The following is a 23,417-nucleotide window of genomic DNA, read 5'->3' on the forward strand; positions in this document are numbered from 1 at the left end:
TTGGATGTTGCTGGTGTCCTTCTAGCTGTGCTTTTAAAGCTCAAAGCAGTGCCAGGGTACATAACTCTGTGGTTATAAAGCTTTCTAGTTGGTAATTCCATTTCCTTTTGCTGGTCCCAGCTATTCAAAGAGGGTATTAGCTCTGGTATAGTGAAACAGATGCAATCCCTTGCTGTCCTGAATTCCCCAAGCAGGAATTGCAGTAGAAGCAGAAACTGGGGGTAGGTAAAATGTATGGTTTACTCCAGCCTTCATCTTTGAAAACAAAAGATGGAAACAGATATCATAAAATACTTGGAGGGAGAAATGCAAAATATGTTGTTGTTGAGGCCTTCAGCAGAACCCATGTGCACTTACTATTAATACTTTGCAAAACAGCTGGACACGGGAAAACACTGAAAACAGAGATGCTCCTGCAATAAATGTCCCATTGAAGAAGAAGAAAGATTGAAGAGCTCAGTGGGACACGGGTTGGATGTCACAGGCAGGAAAACAAGCAGCTTTGGCAGGTCTAGAGGTCATTCTGCTGTCGGCTGTCACCCAAATGGAACAGGAAGAACCACACATGAACTGACACAGACTGCTTGTGTTTATCCAGCGTAACATGTCCTTGTAGCACTATCATTGATGTTAGTACCTTCACCGAGCAGTAGGCTGGGGTCTGCTCTTTCTAGGCATAGTGAGGATTCACACATTTACTGTTTAGGTATATATAGATAAAATCAAGGCCTTGTGTTACAGGCTGGAAGAATCCATAGAAAGACACAGGACAAGCTTATAACTTGATCTCCTGACAATGCAAACCACACATTTCTCACAACTCCACAGAATGCTGCCAGAAGATACTAATCCTGTAAGACTGAAAGGGAAGACATGGGACAAGTAGGCTGTTGGCTCCGTGTCAGCTCTGTTTCTGCCTGTCTTGTCTCTTAATTCTATTTCATGGCATAGCATTTCCTGCTTTATCTGCCTCTGGTTAAATCACAACACATCTCAGCTGTTCTCTGTCCCTTGGCAGCAAAAGCACCTTTTCTGGTCCTGTACCCAGCCCAGATACATCTTCAGATAAATAAATCTTCACCACCCTCACCAGAAGTGTCCATAAACCTTGTTTTGCCATTGTAAGTGGTTGGAAAAGACACGCTGGACCACTTCCATGATAAACTCTACACTGGGACACCACTCTGCCCACACACATCACTTTCACCCCTGGTAAGACTTGCTTCAATGACCACAGTCTTTATAAACAGCAGTAACGTGGCTGCAGAGGTGCTGCCCCAACTGCTGCTCATCTTCACATCCTCAAACTAATCCACCAGATTACTACCCCAAAGGCTGAAAGTGTAGAGGGAAAAAAGTTTGTGGAAGGCACTTACCCTGCGGCCTTTCATCCCTCTTACCCCTGGCGCACCACGGACTCCTGCCGGACCCTGGAAAGGGAAAAAGGAAACAAAATGAAGATGGAGGAGGAGGAAGGCAGCAGCTGTTGGTAAAATCTGACATCTCTCAGTGATCTACAGGGGCCTCAGACTCAGACTCCTGAGCAGCAGGTTGGTTCATTAAACTCTTGCCAAAGACATTACCAGATTTACTTGTCTATAAACAGTCTTTTGTAACTCACTGATTGTCTTTGGATTATGAACACTTAGGCCAAGGATCCTGGCTGAGTTTTGTATGCTTAAGTATCTGCAGCCTGTTGTCTGTGTGAGTGGTGTGATTTGAAGAGAAGTTGAACATCCAGAATTCCCTCCGAAGTTATTAAAAGCAGCTGTTGCTCAATATCTGTACAAAAATAATAACAACCATGATCTGCTTTTCAGTTGTCCAAATACAAAATCAGATACCTCATCTTAGGTATCCAAGTCTGACCTTTTCAGCCAAATACTGATTTTATCTTCAAGTAACTGTTGCCCTGTTATTGCTGCATAAATATTCATACTGGCAGATAGATGCTAATTTCATTTGGACTGTTGGTGTTGCAGATGATGCTGTTCTTCTTACACTTACAGAAAAGTTTCAGGTTTTCTTTTAACCAGGATTTGTACACACTTGATTCATTAGTGTGCATCCAGAAAATGCAGAAGAAAAGAAGCCAGCTTTCTTTTAACTGTTAGAATATTTATCAGTTTCACAAATTAAAGGGTATGGCCAATCAAGAGGACTAATCTCTGTGTTATAATTTTAACACCCCATACTCAAAGTTAGTGCCTTTCTGCTGTCAGAAAAACTTCAAAATGACACATTTAATTCTCAGTCTCTCAAACATTCCACATCAAGTTTTGCTCTTTATATATGAATAACTTTTACCAACTGTCAGCTCTGCAACCTCCACCAAGGATCAGGACAAAATTGGACTCTGATCTTCCTATTGCTTGTACCACTGCCACTAATAAAGAGTTTGCTTTTGGAATGGAGGTATCTTTCTGCATGGCATGGAAGTTCAGAATACAAATGTTTAGCTGTTCTCACTCAAGATGGAAAAGTTAGTTGAGTGTAACTATATTTGTAATCACAGTAAATCTCAGTTTTTGCTAGTGAAGTCAGTAGCGACTGGCACAGATGAGCAGTAGATGTGTCAGATGCCTGTTTTATAGAGAGTTTTATGACAAACACATACTGAAGTGAAATTCTTTGATGATATTTGGAATATCCTCCTGGAAGTCTCAGCTTATCCCAAACAGCTTATGAAAATACAAGCACAGAAACATTCATTGTGATGGCAAAACGTTGAGGGAACAACTAGATCCCAGGCTGGGATTTTCAAGGAGCTGTTTAGGAGAAGATGAGTGACCTTTAATACACCTACATGTGTACATTATTTTCAAAACTGTTTATTAACACAAAAGATGCACCATGATGTTGCAACAAGAGGGAAGAGAAATTCACAAGCCTCAATGGGCTGAAATTAAGGGCAGAGTTTCCTACCATTGACTATACTTTTGCTTCCCATTCTCTGTCACCCTCTACTGAATTAATCAGCTATCAGAACTGCCAAGGCTCACTGGGTAGCTTAATTTCCAAGATTTTAACAGTTTAGGGCAGACAACAACAGCATGCATCAGGTCTGGCTTGGAAAGCAAATAATGAATGTTTGGTGGAGAAATAGGCAGAAACAGCTGCAGTTAATGAGTGGGGATTTGATATTAGGGGATTATTTGATTTACTGGCTTTGTAGTGAAGTTTGATTTATTGAATTATGACTTTTTAAAATGCAGTCTTGGAAGAAACATTTTGCTTGGATGAACTTATTAGTTACTTGCCTGCATGAGAAGAGGGAACTGAAGGAGGTGGATGGACCTGGGGATGATCTCAGGTCTCAGAACTCTCCAGAGAGGTTTCGGCATCTCCAGTCAGAGCCGATGCCTCAACTTTTGCTGTCCTCATGCCCCAGTGAAGCAAGACAAAACTCAGCCTCAGCTAAAGGTACTGGTTAGTGGTGCACTAGATAGTGCTTCAGGAGTGGGAGCTCTTTGCCATAGGGCCGGTGTAGATCCTATCTCTGCCAAAGCCTTGCTTACAGACATGGAGTAAGAAGGGGGCTTGCTCAGTGCTCCAGCTATCCTCAAGCCATGTAGCAACTAACATGCTGGGAAAGTTGCTAAAAAGGGACATCCAGCTTTCTCCTAGGCTTCTGTCATCAGCAAGTGCTGCCATGAGGGGCCACGGAGCAGCTCACTGCTGGGAGTTGCAGGCAACATCCTGCTCCTTTTATTGGACCTGGCCAGTGCCACGTTGCTCCTCTTCAGGAAGAGACAAGTCACCCCAAAGAACTGTTTGACTTCAGACTTTTTTTTCCCTCTGCCTTCATTGATTTGCAACTGTGAAATCTCTCCACAGGCAGCAGCCTGTGGGTCTAGAGCATCCTCGAGCTCTCTGCAGTGGGCAGAGCAGTCACTGATCTGGAGGCCAAACCTTTGGCACTTCCCAGCCATTTGACTCCTGTGATCTTCCTCCCAATTAAAAATACTGTGGGAATTCACACAGGGAGCAAAATCCATTCTGTGTACCCACCCAGAACTGCCTTTCTGTTGGTTCCAGCAAACAACATGCAGCAGCATTTGTGCTGCTGGGAGGGCTGGAGCTCCGTCTGAACATCGGCTGTGGGAAACTGGAGCCACACTCAAATCTACCTCCACACCAATTGCACGCTCCAGCCACAGCTGCACATGTACCAGATGATCACAGCCAGACAGAGGGTGCATCTGGGGGCAGCTGCTCTGCTGCTCCTCTCTCCCCAGTGAGAAGGCACGATGCAGTCACCACACGATACAGCCACTGTGTTGCATGACATGATCCCCATACTGCCAACAACCCCCAGCAGAAACAGAGAGCCTTGCAGTAACACTTTGAGCGAGTGAGCTTGTGACCTGGACTGTGAAGTTTGGATCCTCCCCCTTATTTGTTTTTTTTCAGCATCCCTTTCCATGCTGCATCCACCCCATCCCTTTCCCCTTATCTCTTGCTCATATCAAACTCAAATCTATCCACTGAGACACAATTGCTTGACTCAGTCCATGAGTGGCTGGGCTATGGGATGATGATTTTTGGTGTATCTTTTTTGCAAGGTGATGATAGTCTTTACTTACTGTTGGACCAGGGATCCCAGGAAAACCCACTCCTCCTGGTGTCCCAGGGTGTCCCTAAAAGGGAAGGAAGAAGAACATGCCTGGTGTGAATTCCCAGGATTTGCTGAGCCCTTCACCCTCCAAGTGTGAAAACAGGAATAAAGGCACTGTTGGTTGCTTGCAAGGCCAGTCAGGTCTGTTATTTGTCAGGTTAAAATTGGTCAGGGGCAGATAGAGAAGGCCAGACTGTCAAAAGCCCAGGTCCAACCTTGCTAGCAATATAACCAACTAGATTTTCTGAACAGGCCAGAAGAGAATGGGCTGAATTAATAGGAAAACCTGTCTTTGAGTCTTGTACTATGGTAGACAGAAGGTGTCAGAGCAAGACAAAACCTTGATGAAGGTCCCCCTAGACACCTAAATGAGGATTCCCAAGTGTCAGTGCATGTAGCACAGCTACACACCACGAGTGTGCTGCCCAAGCAGTCCTGCATCTCCAGTTGCCTCTGGCAACTTGGTGGGATCTGATCAACAGATCCCTGTTCCCAGACTTGGTCTGTTCAGTAGACAGGATATTTGGAAACAGGCAGTCCTTCAGGTGCTGTAGCTTGCAGTTTCTGGTTGTCCCCACTTGACACAACAGGTCCTCAGCTGACGAAGCATAGAGACTCTATGCCTCAATACCTGGTCAGTCAAATGGCCATTTCCATGCCAACAGAGACAGGAAGGATTTGCAGCTGTTGTCATCTAACTAAAAGCCCAGGAGAAGCTGCATCCTTTGCTAGGACAGAGAAAGAGAGGCAGCAGCAAGGGTGAGGGAATGCAGACTTACTCCTTACCATCGACCCCTTGACTCCTGGAGGGCCTGGGGGTCCCACTGAGCCACGGTCACCCTAGGAGAGACAGAGGTGCATGGGGAAGAGTGAGGATGTTTGCTAACAAGTGCTCTGAGAGGGCAGCAACAGGGATCTAGAGCAATGAAACAACTAAAATATCTACAAATTGCAGCCTATACCATCAGATTTCTATCAGAAAGGCTTCTAGCACAGCATAATCATCATCCTCTTTAACATATCCATCTCATCAAACTAGTCTACAGCAAGAGTTAATCCTCCATATCCCAACAGAGGAGACTTTGCTATTGCCATGAAACCACTGAAAAACAAGCAATGGTCTCAAGACCACTTTCAACTCTACACAGTGCTAAGATTGGATCTCAGGACATCTCCAGCCCTGCCCACCCACGGGATGATATCCCTCCCTGTTCTGCAGTATCATAATCCCTGCATCCTCTGGTGTTTTCAGAGGCATGGGTTTGACAACTTGGCCATTAGGGCGTGCTGAGAGCAGCGAATCTCGGCAGGAAAATGAGGAAATATACAGAGATTCTGCCTGGAATTAGCCGTCTGCCTGGTGCTTTCAGAAGGAGTCTGGAGGTGTTTTGGGAGGACTCCTCATCTTGTGGCTCATCCTGAGACCACAGTGCAAACAACAACAATCTGGAGGCTTGTATTTATGAGGGGTTCAGAGCTGAATGCCTCCTTGTCTCACTCTAAAGACACCATGCCTTCTAAAAAACCCACCATTTGAGATTTAAAAAGTTCAACATAACCCAAAAAATCACTTATTAATTCCCAAAGCCTTACTTATCCCCACATTCAGAACATCTCACTTCCCACAAACACATCCTTGGCCCTACAGCTCAGCCAAGAATGAAAGGAGGTGTAAACCTTTGTGAGCACCACGGCGACCTGCTGACACAAGGGTGAGCTGAAGGCAACTCTCTAGCTCCTTTTTGGAGAGAGTGGCAAGTCCCACCCTGATTGCCTCTTACTCCCCCTCACAGCTCTGGTAATGCTCTGGGAATTAGGTGTGTTAGGGTTGTGTGTGCTTGGGGGGATGAGGAGGGAGGAGTTAGCAAATGCTGCCAAACAGTTTACGCCCAAACTCTGACCTACCTTCCAACAGCTAAAGTGTAAGGGGAAATATCTTCTGGGCTCTAAACTGCTTATTAAAAACAAACCTCAGAGTTTGTGTTGTCACCAGTTGGCCCTTGCAAGCCCCCCATGTAAGGATTTTCCCCCATGAATGCATGGATCTTATTAAGCATGTATTAACTGTATTGTTCTCTTTGATAATCCTTGGATTCTACTGGCTTCAGTCTTAAGTTTTGCAGCTCTCAGGATGGAGATTGCTGACTCAGCGATGTCTGATGAAAGCGTATTTCCCACTTCATTTAGCTCACAACAGCATAGTAAGCTTGTGGGATGCTATGCCAACTGGAGGGCCTGGTTGAGGTTTTGATTTGATGATAGTTATTTTTGTCATCTGTTATTTTGTCCTGGTAGAGAAGTCTAATAGAAATCACAGCTGTGCTGAGGATCTCCTAGGGCAGGTTTTCAAAGGACAGTCTGGGTTTGCCTTGACAGCAAGGTAACATCATGTTACAGAGTCAATCTGCAAGATGAGGATAGCTCATGTGGTCAAGTTATTGCCATGGGAGTCATAGGGCCAGATGTGAATTTACTGGAGTGGGGAAAAAGATCTTCCCACGTCTCCTGTGTGGCAAACCCCTCATTCCTCACTCAGTTCAGAGCTGCTGTTGCCATTGACACGGCTGACTCAGGCACCAGTTTTCTGCATGACCATCTTGGATGCATCACAGACTCTATTGCTCTGCTTTCCATCTGTCAAACGCAGCCCACATCATGTCACTCCTTTTTGTTCTTGTGTGGACAGTTTGGACTGAGCCTCCTTCTGCTACCGCCCCATCAGAGATCATCTAAAGTGAATGGGCTTTCCAAAGGCTGTTGCAGACAGGCAATAAAATGCATTTGCAGTGTACACAGCTAACTGTCACAACCTTGACATCATTACACAGAAGACAGGGCTTGAAGTAATAAAAATGAGAGAAAACTGATGCATTAAACGCATCATCTTTTGCTCTTTACTATCTTTATGGCTGGACTGTGAATAATTAAACCTCCAATGAAAACCAGCAGCCTGCAACTGAGGTACAATGAATGACATAGATGATTTGTCTTTGGAAGCTAGCCCCAAATAAAGTTTTACACTCTAATAGAAACCAAATTAATGTCCATTCACATTTTTTATGGAATATAAAGCCATTTTTTCCTCCTGACAGAAGAGTGTATCTGTACTGTGCACAAGAGGGCACCAGCCCTCAGTAGTGTGCCCAAAGCAACCAGAGGACAGCCAGACTGGATGGTCCCCATCAAATAAAAAGGAAACCATTTGGTCTTTGCTCAGTTAACTGGCTGCACTCTTGGCCCTTCTCTTCACCTGAGAAACTGCTGAGACCTCCTGGTTCAATGCAGGCTAAGTCCCAGTCTTGCGTGACCCTATTGGCAACTCAGCATGGGCTTGTGAGCACATCTCTTCACAAATCTGTCTGTAACCTAAACTTCTTGGTCTACTCTCTTGACCAGAAACACAGGGCTGAGGAGTTCCTCATTCAAAAAAACCCCAGAACTGACTACTAAACACAAGCTTTCTGGGAGATTATGAATGAAGCAAGCTTAAACTTTCCGATAGTATTTGACAGCATCTCCTTGGAGGGCAAGGTCATGTTAAGTCCTAAATGCAATGTGGATTATTTTTGCCTGGCCCAAGATGAGCCCAAACACCCTGGATGTGCTCCATTCCCAGTTGAGAATGCACTGATGTGACAACTTAAATCTCCACAGTATTCTTCCCACCTCAGTCTCCTTTACCCTGCAAAAGTTCTAACAACCAATCCTTTACAAGCCATCTTACCTTTTCTCCCACTATTCCAGGCTCCCCTACGGGACCAATGAAACCCATTAGACCCTGAGGAAAGAGAAAAGCACAATTAATGTTCAGTTTTATTTGCTGATAAAGAAAATAGTTTCTTTGGTCCACCTTGCTGGCTGAAATAGCCCAGCATCCCTCATATAATGCTCAGTAATTCCTCCTGGCTACCAGGGCGGACAGAGTCGCTCCCGGCCATGGGAATGTCTAACTCCACAGCTGGTTCTGCTTTAGGAGCCAGCTGGAACTGCAGCATGAGGATCTGCAAAGAGCCACAACAAACAGTATAGGGGATGAGTTAAGCACGTTTCGTAGAGAGGCTGAGTCCACAGCGTGGCTTTGTTTCACAGGCATGGCCCAAAATGTCAGCGCATCTTCTCCAAGGGGCATCGATAGCAGGAGCTCCTGGGTTGCTCTGGGTACATCTCCTCTGGGTTAGGCTGAGCTGCCTCAAACTCTTGTACAAAATAGTTTTGCCTTTGATAGTGTCATGTTGTTGAGATGTCAGTGGAAATAAAGGGATGAGGATGCAGCCAGAGGGGCCAGGAGGGCAGTAGATCTATCACACTACTCAGAAACCATCTCTGAAAAAAGCCCAGTTTGTCAGGATTTAACAACACTTGGGATAATGAGGAAACCAACAGAACTGCTTTTAATTAGGAAGATGGAAACAGATGCAAACTCAAGCTAAAATTCCCGAGAATTAGAATACAGCATCCTCCCTACTGACTTCAGTGGGTTTCTGGCTGTAGAGATGCAAAGGAATGTTCTCTATGCCACGGCAGGTGTTCTCCCCCTCACTGAGTGATGCTCTTGGCATCATCCTTGGTCACAGCAAGGGTCACTGGGAGAGAGATACCTTTATGTAGTTCCTCCAATGAAGCTGTAACTAAAAGTACTCAAGTTGAAACACTTTCATAACCTGCCCGCGGTTGGTATGGTTCATGTCAAATGATGCCATGCTCTTGCTTCTTTGATTTTAGGCAACAGTCTAATTGGTACACTGCTGAGCCAGGCGGTGCCAGGAGATGGCTTCTCCAGTGGTATCATCCTACTCTTTCTCTTTTTTAGCATAATTTGAAATCTTCATAGTAATTTGTAAACTTCTTCTATGCAAATGCATCTCACATCAACATCAAGGAGGTTTTCAAATGACACACTCAAGAAAACATTCAACATGAAGAAACACAATTTGGAGAAGTGCTACACTAGCAAAGCAACTTCTGGAGTGCAGTCTGAGAAAAGTGAGGGCTTTTCACCCAGCCATTCCTCTTGTTGAGGGAACAGCATGAAAAGAAGAAAAAGTTTCCCCTCTGTACTCCTGATTCATTGTTTTTTTCTGTTCCCAGCAGGTCTGATGCACATGCAGTTTGTAGAGGAGCTCTCTGCAGTCTGTGCATCGCTGTAGTTCTGTTTCATTTGTGTATTAACAGTGTGAGGTGACTCCCCCCAGCTACAAAGGGGCACCACACACCATAGAACAGCCTACTCACAGTTCCTGCAACTCCTCCTGCCAGCAAAAGCCCTTCTCTCTCTCTCTCTCTCTCCCTGAAGTTGCACTCACAATGCAAAGCTGAAGCACAAAATAACCAGCCTCATTGCTATTCCTGTATGTGTGGGGCTCAACAGATCCATTCAGAGACACAAAACACAACGTGGGTCACTCTCCAATGACTTTTAGAGGGAACAGCTCCTGACGATGACTCCAAACACTGAGAGACATCATGCATTAAGAGTCCTCACATGGTGCAATTAAATGCCATCCTTTGAACATCACTGGAGGCAGGAGCTCCTCACTGAGGCATGCTGACAGGCTCAACAAAAGCATCTCTCACTGGGACACTCATCTGGCTTTGCCTCTTGCAGGGAGCAGCCACACACTCTGCTCTGAGCAGTCCTTCCACTCTGGCATGAGAGAAACATCCAGGTGAAAAGCATTTGTCAAAAACTCATGGGAGAAGGCAAAGAGCTCAGCAGGTACATCAGAGCCTGGAGTTAGATGCTGCACTAGAAAATCATCCAGAGATGATGTCCCAGACAACTGGCATGACCCTGTGCTATGCTGGAAATACCAATTAACTATGGGAAGACAGGCACTACCCTGAAAGCTCCACTCTCATGTTAGGAGCTTGGTGTCACCAACCCTTCCCATATCAGCACTGGAATGGTCTTTGCTGTGTCTGAAGTTGAAGCAGTCTCAGTGCACAAACATGCCCTTTGTGGCCAGGCTGCATGGAAAGACACTCAAGGGAGCAAAGCAGTGCTGGACTCAGCTGCAAGTTGTCCAGTGCAGAATGAAAGGGAGAGTAGACAAATCTGCAGTATCTGCATATGCAAGGTTGCCACTGGGTGGCATTGCTGAAGGCTGATGAATCAATTATCCTTTTAATTGGACACAAGTGCAGATACATAGCTGATAACTGTATCCAGTTGCTGAAGTTTTCTAGTAACCTAAGGCCACGAAGAAGGCAAAGGCTGAGGAGGGAATGGTAAATCAATGCCATGAAACAAGGTAATGCATTGCTAGGCAAAAATAAGATACCAAAGCAAGAAAGAATAAATCTCCTCCTTCATTTCCAGCTGTTCAGATGAACTGCAGAACTCTTTATCTCCCAGGGAAAATGCTCTTTTAAAGATATTTCTGGATTACTTAGGTCAGTCCCTGCAGAAGAAGAGAGATCCCTGCTCTTGCAGCAAATGTTGTTACCATTCAGAACTAGACTGTTTCAAAAACACTTCTGAGGGGCATTGCATGTCCAAACTCAGACTTGAAGACCAATCTTCTGACACACTCTCCTCAGCAGCACCAGCTCCCACCCCAAAAAGTCTCTAAGGAATCTAGGTCATGAAGTGGGATGTCCTGGTTGTGCTTCCCAGCCAACCTAGTGGTGCTCTACAGACAGTTTATGAAGCTCTGACTGCAGTAAACTGAGCAGCCCACGAACCCAACACCCTCCTGAGACTCCTCTGGCTGCCACAAATATGCTGGTTTGTTATTGCAGCTTGAGCAGAAACCTTCCTGCACTGCCAGAGAGGCAAGCACTGCACCTGCTACTCAGGTAAAAGTCAGGATGGGAGGAGAGCACAGGCAAAACTTCTGGCTTGATTTTCACTCCAACACTGAGTAAAATTCTGTCAGTGCTGGCACATCATGTTTCTGCTCAAGGGAAGATGTCACTGCTCCCTACATACTCAGCAGGAAGAGCATCCCATGGTGTGACCGTGGTAGACTGAAGCGAGACGGCAGAGTAGGAACCCTGTGACGTGGTCAAGCTTCCAGCACAGTAGCCTTGTAGCGTTTGCAGCCAACAGTGTCTGTTCTGGGCTAAATTAACTAACACTGCTGTGTCTGCAAGCAGACACAAATAGAGATAGATTTGTCTAGGCAAAATAAATCTTGGTAAATTATTGGGAGTGTAAGGAACGAGCTGGGGAGATTGGGAAACAATCCTCCTCACCAGCCAAAGTAGGATAGACGCTAAAGGGAACACAAGCAGCAAGAGACTTAGGTTTTGAGAACCAGCAAAGCCACAAGTGGCAAATATTAAATCAAAGCAGACATGAGTTGTGGCCATGACACTAAAATGGCTGTGGCAGAACATATTTTTCCCAGGTTCCCAGGGTTGAAAAGAAGCCCTGCCTCAAACACGACTCCAGGCAGTGTGTGTAATGATGCACGTGAAGTCCCAGCAGTGGTGGCTGCCCAGATAAAGGCCCACAGTATACAGGAAAGAATGTAAAACATTTATATTAGACGAGGAGTTCAGCATGAATTCAGTCTGCTGTATTCCCCAGCCAAGGGCACGGCGGAAAAGGGATGGAGATTGTTAAAAAGTTGCTGGGGGCTTGGGGGGAAGGAAAAGAAGGGGGAGGACTGGCGGGCTGTAATTCCTAACTCCTGTCTGGCTTTCCCCATTTATTGTCCAGCCCTGTCGTAATTAAGCCCCCCCTCTTGGCTACATCAACAGAGAGCAAGTCAGCAATGAAGCCTTGCATAAATCATAGCCCATTTGAGAGAAAGAACCGAAAGGCGAGCCCAGCGTGAGCAGGGTCTCCCAGGGACGGGACCGCCAGTCGCTCCCAGCAGGAACCGATCATGGCCTTTCTGTTTTACTGGTTCGCTAGAACTCAAAACAAAACAAACCAGGGACAAAGGACGGGAGGGAGTAAATGTACAATCCTCCCATTCAGATGAAAGAAAGGGAAAGTAAAACAGTAAATATCACAGTTTAAGAGAGGACGCTCTGACCCGCAAAGAAAATCCATGCGGTTTAACCCCCTGTGCACCGGGCTCAGCCATACCCTGCGGCCTGGTTGGGTTCCCACTGCCCTCTGGGGAGCCAGGGAAGGAAAGGTAGAGACATGCTGGCAAAACACTTTGTCAGCTCAAAGGGCCTGCACACACTACAGTGCCCATAAATGGCTGGGTCAGAGGGCTGCAGCTCTGAGACGTGGGAAATGTTGATGCATTTCCCTGCACGGTTCTTGGTGACGCACTTGACCTTGGTCAAGTCAATCCCCATCTCAGACCCCACCTGCAAACCTGACACTACAGCACATCTTTTTAAGAGCACCACAAGGAAAGTATGTTAGGAGATAACCAAGGTTTCTGGTTTCCTCTGACAAATTATTTTAGGATACTATCTGATACTGGGATAAGAGTCTTCACCCTTGAAGGAAGAGCTACCCTAGAGCGGCTGTGGGACAATGCCCTTCCCAGCACGGTGTGATGGGTGTGTGGCCGACCCCAACACTGCCATGGCAGTGAGCAGGAGTTAGCACTCCTTGTACTGGAGGAGAGATTCAAAAAGCTGTTTCTGCTATGACAGAACCTCCTCGTTCCCATTAAGGACGTAGGTCAACCGTAGCCTCCTTCAGCTGATGGAACGCTTCACTGGTACCTTCGGTCTGTAGTGCAGAACAGGAGTGTGTGTTGGGCTTGTGGGACCCTTCCCCAGTTTGCTCTCCTGTCTGCTGCAGGATGTTGCTTCTCCCACAGAGCTATCTGGACCTTCAGCACAGACATTTTGGTGACATCCTCCTGCTCTTCATTCCCAGCTCTGGAACAGAAAGGCTGGTGGCCTGGGCCAGAGACTTCATCCTTCATATCCTTCTGCTTCCATCTACTGGCAAGGAAGGGTTAAACCACACATTTCCAGGGTACAAGAGAACCCAGCAGCTGGAATCCTTCCAGCATATGAAGACAACAAGCAACTTATGAATGAACTTCCCGAGTCAGTGTCCTTGCAATGGAAAAACACCACATCAGGGACTGCCCTGTGGCTTAAAACCTCATTTTTCCAATGAGAGCTCAAGTGGCACTGGAAACCTTACAGAAACTCCTGTGTTTGCCTAAAGAGATGTCCCTAAGAGAGGAGAGGTCCAATGAGATGGATGGCTGAATCTTTTCTCATACTGTTATGCTGAGGACTCCCACTCCAAGAGAATCCATATAGAGGGCAGAGCAGCAAGTTTGAATAGTTTGACCACTCATGTCATACTCACAGAACAGAAAACATCAAAGCTTCCACAGGAGAAAACAGAGGTGAAGTGAAGGTGTCTTTTAGTGCCAAGTGACTTGGGTAGCTCAATCACTCAGAACTCTGCAAAAAAATAACCCAGCCCTGACACCAAATGTGGAGGTTTTGGTGAAGGCAGGAATGAAACTCCAACACTTCAGTGCTGTTCAGCAAAGATGTGATGGGAAAGGAGGTTATTTCTCACTAATCAGGTGTGATGGTTGTGTTCTAATGACTTGACTGGTAAGGAAATAGAAATTATTTCTGAGTGCTATTTCTAGACAGAGACTAATTGACTAAGAATAATACAGGCAGCTTTCATACCACTGTGCTGGTTTCAGTGTCAGCAGAGGCCAGCTGTGTTTTCTTTTTGGTGAACAATGCCTACAGTTTTCATCCAAGGTCAGTCCTGAGGGAACGGTAAAGAATAACAATCCTAATGATGCTTTGTCCTTCAAGGACATCTTGTTAAAGATCTCAAAGCACTTATTCATTTTTAATTTTAGTACAACAGCATCCATGGGTTCCATGTGAAAACAGGAGGCATTATGCTAAGCACTGTTCAGAGCTGTGTCAAACCTTCCACAGAAGGGGAAACTGAGGCATGGAGCGCTGGAAAGTGTAGTCTGAGATCATGTAGAACCTGATAAAGCTGAAACTGGAACTCAGAGGTGGGGGAAAAACAGGTTTGATTCATGGAGTAAATTACTGACCATAACATAGAAACATCTCTAATTCCCAAACAGAAGTAACTATCCTTGATATATACCGAGACTCATCAGATTACTGGTGCTGAAAAGGATCCACCTTGATTTTTGGGCTTGCTTGGTCAGAAACTCATGGAAAACTTGACTCCCAGCTGTTGCATACAGGGAAAAGAAGAGCCAGAGAGGCTGGTAAGCTAAAGCAAATGAAACTTGCTGACCACTCAGCAGGGAAAGGGTTGGGAAGGACCGATGTGCTGAGAAGAAACATCCTGTTTGCCAGGCCCAGCTGCTGCAGCCAGCTTGGTGTGGTCATGTAGGAACACGCAGAACATGTTGGAGGCTCCGTGGCTGCAATTTCAGGGTTGGTAGTGGACAAGTTGGTTGGTTTCAATCATAGAGACGTGGCAACAATTGTTTCTTTTTCCTTGATGCCTGTGGTTCCCCTGAAGCCTACAGGGATGTCCCCTGCTACCCCAGCACAACCTTCTCTCTTGCAGTACAACAAAATGTAGCTCAGGGCCTCTGTTCCCCAGGGTCTGTTTTTTAGAGCTGCTATCTCCTCTGCTCCCAAAAAAATCCAGTGGGAGTCAAAGCAGCACAGCACCAAAAGCAGGGGTTCCCACCCTTAAAACCTACACAGGCAAAGCCTGAAAAATTGCCTTTTTAGGGATACAATGACTACACTGAAATCCACAGTCTCTTTCCTGAACATGGCTTTGCATCCTTGAGAAGCACAGCTGGCTGTGTGTGCTGCACTGACAGCACATCCACCTGAACTGTGCCTTTACCAGGTCACTCTGCCTATGGAAAAACCTCCAGTTTAAAATAGAGACTGTGGTCACTGTCACTGCTGTTCAACAAAGAGCTTCAGCCAGACTAAGAGCATTTGGACTATGGACAAGTTTGAGGAGGCCAGAAGACCCTGGCCACTGTCCTCTGCCTGTGCTCTGGTCACCTAGGAGACATTGCACATAGGAGATTGTCCAACAGAGAAGGAAAACAAAGAGTTTACCTGCTCACCAACTTTCCCTGGTCGGCCACGGTTTCCTGGCTCACCCTGCAAGACAGAGAGAGACAAGGCCTAGAGGTTACTTGGTGCTCCTGTCAGACCCTCAGTACAACATGACACTTTGTACAGTCACGATTTGGGCTGTGTGTGTGGGTCATGGAAAATCTGCAAGAAAGAACATCTTACAACTGTGATTTGAAAGATAATCCAGAATAAGAAACACAGCTCACACAAACATGGAGCAAACTCTTGCTGTTCTGGAGTAAAATATCCCCAAAGCAGCTGGTTCTGCTGTCATAAAATAACCTTTACAAAATCAAGCTCAGACATTGAAACATCAGCTGTGACATAGCCAAGTCCTGGTCAATTGAGTTCTCATCCCATGAGTTTTTGCATCCTATAAGTTCTCGTCAGGGATGTTCATCAGGGAAGTTGGGGCGTTTCTGACTCATAACATTTCAATCTAATAGACTGAGTAGAACAAAAAGCTGAAGACAGAAACACATCAGCAACAGGAACAGAGGAGCAAGGAACCTTGATTAACGAAAGAATGTGAAGAGCATCTAAGGAGAGCAAGAGTACAGATGTCATGGGGAGATGTAGTTCCTGAATGACAGAGAAGAAGGGATCCAAGAAAATTCATCTGCTAGTAGAAGTGTCACAAGATTAAGACAACCCAAGTACTCCCAGACAATACTGCATCCTGATTCTGCTTCTTGTAAAATCTCAAACATAGGCATGTTCCTGTCACACAGAGCATCCACATGAGAGTCACAGAAAGAATCTATGTGAAATGAATCCTAGTGCAGGATGAGAGAAATTCAGAGAATAAGAAAAATGAAGGGTGAAGAGAAAAACAGAAGAAGAAGGAGAATTTCAGCCCCATTAGGGATAAGGGCAGCTGTGGCAGCACTCAAAAGCCAGTGGAGTGCCCCTGGACAGGCCATCCAGAGGCCAGACTCACTGCTAACCAGTAATGTCTCTGGGTGATGGCAGCTGTATTTTCTCAGCAGACAGATACTCCAGATGTGCTGCCAGATGACATTTTTGCTATTTAGTGTTTGAAGAGATTGTTTTTGTTGGGTTTTCTCTCTCCTTTTGAGTGTGGGTTTGTGGAGTGGACTGCCTTGGGATGGCTCCTGCTGCTAATTAGGGAGCAAAGATAGAAATGATGTGCATTGTTTTAGAACAAAAACATGGAGAAGCAATGGAAAATGAGATGATGGAGGGGGAAGTTGGTCAATATCAAAGGAGGAACACACTTGTTTATAATAAAGCACATGACTTTTAAAGTGCACCATCCAATAAACAAGCAGAAGCACAGACCCCAAAATTCAGAGAAAAGGAGAAATCTTCAGTTCCCCTTGTCCTCTGTGCAATGAGGCGTGAAGCATGGTAAAATTGAGAAAACAGACTTCCCTCTTCCTTGCCTCTCTTACACCCACTCCTTCCCTGATGAGGATCAAACCCTTTCCTTACCTTTGGACCATCAGGACCAGGCCTTCCTGGAAATCCTTTCCGGCCAGATCGACCCTGAAATACATAGAAAATCAATAAACATAAAAAGCTTCCAGCTGCCCTGGTCACAGCAGTGTGTGTCTGTGAACCTATACGGTGTTAAAAACAATGCTCCCTCTGAACTCAGGGTGTTAGAGGTGTAGTGATCCTTACCGAGGCCAAGGCAACACACGAGGAAAGCATTGTGACAACAGGGTTGATCCATGGGCACCATGCCTAGATGGCTACTCCAAGGTTCAGCCCATTTCTGACTCTCCAGCTTGATTCTATTACTTAAACATCACATCAGAAAATATAATGCATGGGCTATAACCAGCCAAGTCAAAGGCTTTGTTGCTGCTCTTTAGTGTACTAAGTGCCACATTCAGCTGGATTTATTCTACTTCCAGCAGTTTTCATGTAGCAATACGAGCAAGGACACAGCAATCTGAGCATTCAAAGATGATACTTTCCTTGTGTTGGCAGGGACTTGGCCATTTAAGCTTCTTATGGGCCCCATTTCCAACATGCAGAGAGGGTTTAGGAGTAGGACTGTCCCTCCAGCACGAGAAGCCAGGCTGATATTCACAGCAACAGCTTGGAAAAGCAAAAATAAACCTGCAGCTCAAAAGGTTTATGTTGAGCCTTCCCTTTGGCTAGAAGAAAATTTCTGGTGCTGTCCAGGCACCATAGAAACTAGATTTATTATTTTGCTCCAGAAAGGAATAAAAGTGTCTACCAGAACAGTGAAGGATATGCAAGAAAAAAACATGTATTTTTTGATTCACTTCGAAGCTCCAGCACAGTTAACCAACTTTCAAGATATTTTACTATCCTGCAATGACAATTATGTACATAACTATTACAAAGCCATGCAAGCTCACAGATGTACTGTCCTTTTTGCTTCTCCTAACCGTGTTTCTGTGATATGTCATTGTGTTCAAAGAGATGTAGAGATCAAGAAGGGCTCTCTCTCACTATCCTTTTTCTTCCATTTGCCTCTAGTCACTGAAAAAATACTATAAATCAAGGATTAAACATCAGGCTGGTTACAGAAATGGTTTCCAGTCAATGTGGTCAATCTTGAGGATGAACTATTTAAACACTAGAGGATTTTTCAAGGTCTGAGACTTTAAGCAAGTTATAAAATTAGAGTCTCACTTAATACCCCCTGCAAGACACTTGCTGGACTTTCAGCCATCCTGTATCAAGCAGTTGGACCAAGCCCTGGAGAAGGCAATGTTTCTTAGAAGGGCAGATCCCTCCTCAAACCATGAGGTTTGAAGCTTAAAGTTAATTTATTACATTAATGTTAATCCTATGACAAGGTTAACAGAGCTGGCAGTAACTGAATAAAGGAGTGAAACTTACTTCTGGACCAGGGACTCCTGGTGGTCCTGAGGGTCCTTCATCTCCCTGAGGTGAAAAGAAATCAGAGTGACAGGCAAAGTAGTGACAAAATTTGGACTTGTTGTACAGTATGAGCAGCAGTTAAACACAGACTGTGTGCTCAGCTGTCACACTTTGACAATCAGTCCTTCTGAATCCTAGAGCAGGCAGCTCAGCATCTTTGAGGTTTCTCATCTCCCTTTCCCATCTCAGGAAAAAAAATCAAATCTGCAGTCAAGTCCTGCCAGTTAAAGCCATCCAAAATTTGACTGAAGTCAACACCACTGGATTTGGCCTATTGTAGGCTGGATTTGGTGCACAGCGTACCCTGGACATGCTCAAATGACTTTGCTTCATTTGATTTGGCAGGGATATGAATGCTGTAGATGTCTCTTCTCCCTTTCCTTTCCCTTCCTCTCTTTTTGCCCCATAAAAAGTGTTGCAAAATTTCCTGCAAAGCCATTTGGCATCTGTATGAAGTTTCCCTTTTGCTTTCAAATGAGACTGCACATGCTGCAGGACAGAGCTATCTCAAAATCTCACACAGCAGTTGGACTCAGTCCTCTCCCTTGGCTCTACACCAATTTCTAATGTGATAGGTTCAGATCTACAGTTTCTAAGAGACCTTCAATTAAGCTTCACAAAAATTATCTCAAGTGTCTAAAATCAACTGCCAAGAGAGAAATTATAAGTGCCCTTGGCAGCCACGGGTCTGGCTGTTCCCATTTAGGTGGTCAGCCATGGTAATGAAGTGGCACGAGCTGGCGGGCTGAGGATGGGAGTGGAAGTCAGGAACCCAGTCCATCAGGCTCAGATAAACCACCCACAATACACCACTTTTCTAAAGAAGATGTAATCCATAGCCCTCTGCCTTGGGTAACAGCAGAGCTAAAGGCACAGTGGTATGGTCTGGTGCACATTCAAAGCTGTTCAGCATAGCTTATGTCGAACTCCACGTCCGTGTCTTACTTTTACACTCAGTAACTAGAGTAAATTGAAGGCAGCTTGGTCATGCCTGCCTGAACCTGGAATGCAGGGCTTCCATTCCCTTTGTAAATTGCCTAGAATACTCCCCCCCACCCCCCTCGCTACTTCAGTGCAAATAAATGAGCTAATTTGCATTAATCCCATTTGGAGAGCAAGCAAAAGAGTTCCCAGAAAAAGTTAAGAATTATTAGTGCTATTAGAATGAGCTCCTGCCCATGCATGCACTAAATGTTGCTTGAACAATGTCTCATGACTCTGGACAAACAGCTTACAATGGCTTAAATGAGAAGAAGCCATCTGAGTTACAACAGGGTGAGCAGAAGGCACTCAGGTCTTCTCTGCTGCTGCTGTAATATATTTGCAGCTTTAGGGTAATTAAATCAATGTCAGTTTTCTTGGTGACTGTGAGTAGAATGAAGCTTCAAGTTTTCACATAAAGTGGCAAATGAAAGCTTCAAGATCTGAGATGCTGAGGCAAATGAGTTTTTGCAGAACAGCAGTTTCAATTAAGGTACTCTTCTCACAAAAGGATATCACTCTGTGTGAGAGGGGAGTCTGCAGGTCTCACAGCTGAAAGAAAACACACTTAAAAGGAGCAGAAAGCAAAAGCCAGGTCAGGGCATGCCTGTGCAAGGGGATATGCAGGGAAAAGTGCACTAACACCACTCTGGGTGGGTGTAGGGGAGCAAACTTTGAAATAAAAACCCATGTAGAGTTTAGCAGGTGCCAGCAGTGGCTGGAAGCGAAGAGCACAAGATTGCAACTCAGGTGAAGCTCCTCTTCTGCATGTGTCTAATCACTGACTATAAGCGTCTGCTTTGAGATTCAGAGAGACTGGAGGATTTGAAGCCTCACACACCATTTCAGCAGGCATTAATCTTCAAAATTCAACATTATTCTTTAAATCCCATCTGCTTTTAGTCTGAGGACACTCACCTCTTGTCCAGGCAGTCCTCTCGGCCCAGGTAAACCTCGTGCTCCTGGCTTTCCCTGAGAAAGAGCCAGAGGAAAAGATACTCAGAAAAATAGAAACACAAGCTCGGAAGGGCAATTAAAATGAAAAGTCTCTTTCACAGCCATGGGACATCATCCAAGGTCAATTTTGTTACAGAAAAAAAAATTGAAAAAAGAAAACCCTGCACTTGGAGGGACCTCAAGCCAAACAGAGCAAGCTGAAACGCTGGCCAGGACAACCTTTAGGAATCTCTAGGGCTTTCTCTCTCCCCACTTCCCACTACTTTGTTTTCCCTGGCTGCTTCCCACCCCACACAGAGCTTCAGTCTCTGCACCACTCACCTTCTGGCCTTCAGGACCATTTTCTCCTGGTGGGCCAATGTCACCTGGGAAGCCCTGGAGAAAATGAGAAGTAGTCAGGGTGCATAGGTGGACTTTTGCAGCAGCCTTCGAGGACAGCCTCTGAGAGAATTTTAATGAGAGGCTAAAGGGCTGAGGCAGTCTTTAGGTGCTGGCAGTGCCCGTGTGTGGGCCAACATGCAGCTTCTGGAGGGGACCAAACAACACAATGGGAGCAGCACTATCGGTTTGATTCAAGATCAGCCTTTCCCAGCAGTTCTCTTTAGGTCCATCTTCTTTAGAAGATTTGTTGCTGTGAGGGCCTCCCTGTCATCACACCAGCAGTTTGGGTTTTAATGAATCTTTATGACTCAGAGCATAATCTCACTCCCCTGAGGAACAAGCTGCACGCCTCAGCGACCAAGGGAAGCAGGCGAGGAATCAGGAAAGGTGCTGACATGCTCATTAGCTGCTGCCTTCAGCCAGGCAGCGACTCCTTTCCACTCACCAGCCCTTTGCTGAGGAAACAAAGGAATCTCTGGTTATTTCCAACAGCAACAAAGAGGAACGATTGCTAAGTGGCAGCACTTGACTGATCACCCTTCCAGCCCCAGTAAAATACCAGAACACTGAGGAAGGGTAAACAGACCATCAGTTGTGTTGGAAAGGACTCTCTAGCATCTTACAGATGTTGTCTGGTTGTTTAGGAAGGAGGAAAATTACAATGTGCTGGTAGAAGCTGATCCTACATTTAAAGTGTCACTGTGACAATATTTTTGGTAAAGGCATTAAGGGTCTTTCTCTACTTGAAATGATGTTTTGTAGGGGAAACACTGAAAAAGTCCTCCATGATATCTGTGATGGAAGTGTAAGGATAAACCAGGAAACATTGAAATGCAGAATGGGTCATGAATCCATCTCGATCCTCTCTAGCTTATCACCACTGTGTGATATGCCATCATATCCTAGGAAAGAAGTGAAGCCCTAGGCTGAAAATAGGAATAGTGCATAGAAAGTGAGATGCAAGGTTCAAGAAAATGAGTGTTCTGCCCTACAAAAGCAGTTGAAGGACAAAAAGGGCCAGAGAACAACATGGTGAGTAGAAAAGACCAGTGCTCCCCAAGAATAGCTGGTGGCTGGAAGACAATCTGGGCACTATTCCAGTGCATCACTGGCTTTTATCACATCTTTTGGAAACTCCTTTTACTTTTCTAGGCTTGAGGTCTTCCCTCTGCCAAATGATAGGATTCTCTGCTTTGCAGTGAGTGTCTGCCAAGGTGTTAAAAAGAAAATATGGAGAGAGATGATAGGTTGTGACATGCTGTTTTCCAGGTTAGAGACAACCTTTGGGGCCTGCCCTTTGTCAACAAGAGCAGAATAAGCTGTTACATATAGGTCTTGCATGGGAAGTTGGAAAGAAAAAAGTATTGGAATGGATGATAGCTGGAGATCAGGAAATTTGAGTGCAGGGTGGTCACTGGGCAGTTTTCCTCATGTCTGAGTTTGCACAAAAGTGAGCCTCACTTCATTAAATAAGTCCCATAGCAAAGCTCTTTCTGCATTGGCATCTCTGGATCCCTGGCGTGTCATTGTCCTAAAACAACCCATATGCCCATTGTTAGCAAAGGCTCTGACCCCAGAACACCCCAGCTTTGGGTTGGTAAATGTATCAGAGCTCAGGTGTCATGGTGAGCAGTAGTGGTGGCAGCCATCCCTCCCTCCATCAGGCTGAGTGCCCACAGCAGGGGTAGCGTTTGGCTCTTGCTTTCTGGATGAATTACCGACAGCTACATGCATATACCTCCTGATCAAAACCCTACGTGGGTCTGTCTGTACACGGCTTGAGAGCTAAAAACCTCCAGAGTGGAAAGGAGATAAGCATCTCTAAGAGTCTGAAATGCTACATGGGTGTTTATCAGAGAGGTGATTCTCAGTGGGGCAGGAAGCTGCAGACATGGAGCGACTGCTGCTGCAGAGCAAAATGAGATGGGAGAGACATGTTACCACAGGAGTTTGCTGAAGAAAGGATGATGCAGAAGTTACCAAAGGATGCAAAGATGTGAGGAGGTGGCTGGACATACCTCAGGGCCTGGTGGTCCTGGAAACCCGACTGGACCTTTGTCACCAACTTTTCCCTGCAGAAATCAGAAAAACGTGGATAAAAGTGAGCTGGCTCTTGGCTTTCCTGTTTAGAATAGCACACCCCTGCCAAGCTGTCTTTCCAGCTGGGCACTGAAGCTTTAGAAAGGGAGAATAGGAAGCAGAGGATGCTTGGTTACTTACCAGGGGGCCTGCTTTCCCTCGTGCCCCAGGGACCCCAGGCAAACCCTGGCTGCCCTGAGAGAGAGACACATATTTCTTTTTTAAGACAACACAATGAAGTATTCAAAAAGTATCAGTTCCCCAGGCTTCAGCTCCTCTGCAGCAGAGATCAGAGTACTTTCTAAGGGCTGAACTCAGCCTTGCAAGGACCTGGGATAGTTGCACTAATGTCAGTGGGATGTTTCTGCTAAAGCTGGGGCTGAATTCAGACCCCCCAAAATACACAATCTGTTGCAGCTAGTTGTGGCTCAGAGCCATGTAGGGCCCCAGTGCAGTGCTAAGGACAGCATTAGTCAGCTGAAGTCAGTACCATATGGTAGTCACAGGGGAGAAGTCG

At 45.5% G+C, this 23,417-nt stretch overlaps 1 protein-coding gene across 1 annotated transcript in view; it reads right to left on the reverse strand.

Annotated features, from left to right (window-relative positions):
* Nucleotides 1–23,417, reverse strand: part of COL27A1 (collagen type XXVII alpha 1 chain) — a 154,816-nt gene that overhangs the window by 51,282 nt on the left and 80,117 nt on the right. The window contains exons 18-28 of the mRNA XM_062011295.1: nt 23,042–23,095; nt 22,840–22,893; nt 20,762–20,815; nt 20,402–20,455; nt 18,461–18,505; nt 17,072–17,125; nt 15,596–15,640; nt 8,343–8,396; nt 5,405–5,458; nt 4,587–4,640; nt 1,377–1,430 (exon numbers count right to left, since the gene is read on the reverse strand). Of these exons, the coding sequence (XP_061867279.1) occupies nt 1,377–1,430; nt 4,587–4,640; nt 5,405–5,458; nt 8,343–8,396; nt 15,596–15,640; nt 17,072–17,125; nt 18,461–18,505; nt 20,402–20,455; nt 20,762–20,815; nt 22,840–22,893; nt 23,042–23,095 (576 nt within the window). The remainder of the gene's footprint in view (nt 1–1,376; nt 1,431–4,586; nt 4,641–5,404; nt 5,459–8,342; nt 8,397–15,595; nt 15,641–17,071; nt 17,126–18,460; nt 18,506–20,401; nt 20,456–20,761; nt 20,816–22,839; nt 22,894–23,041; nt 23,096–23,417) is intronic.

Source organism: Colius striatus, chromosome 19 (assembly GCF_028858725.1).
Source record: "Colius striatus isolate bColStr4 chromosome 19, bColStr4.1.hap1, whole genome shotgun sequence".
Taxonomy (NCBI): Eukaryota; Metazoa; Chordata; class Aves; order Coliiformes; family Coliidae; genus Colius; species Colius striatus.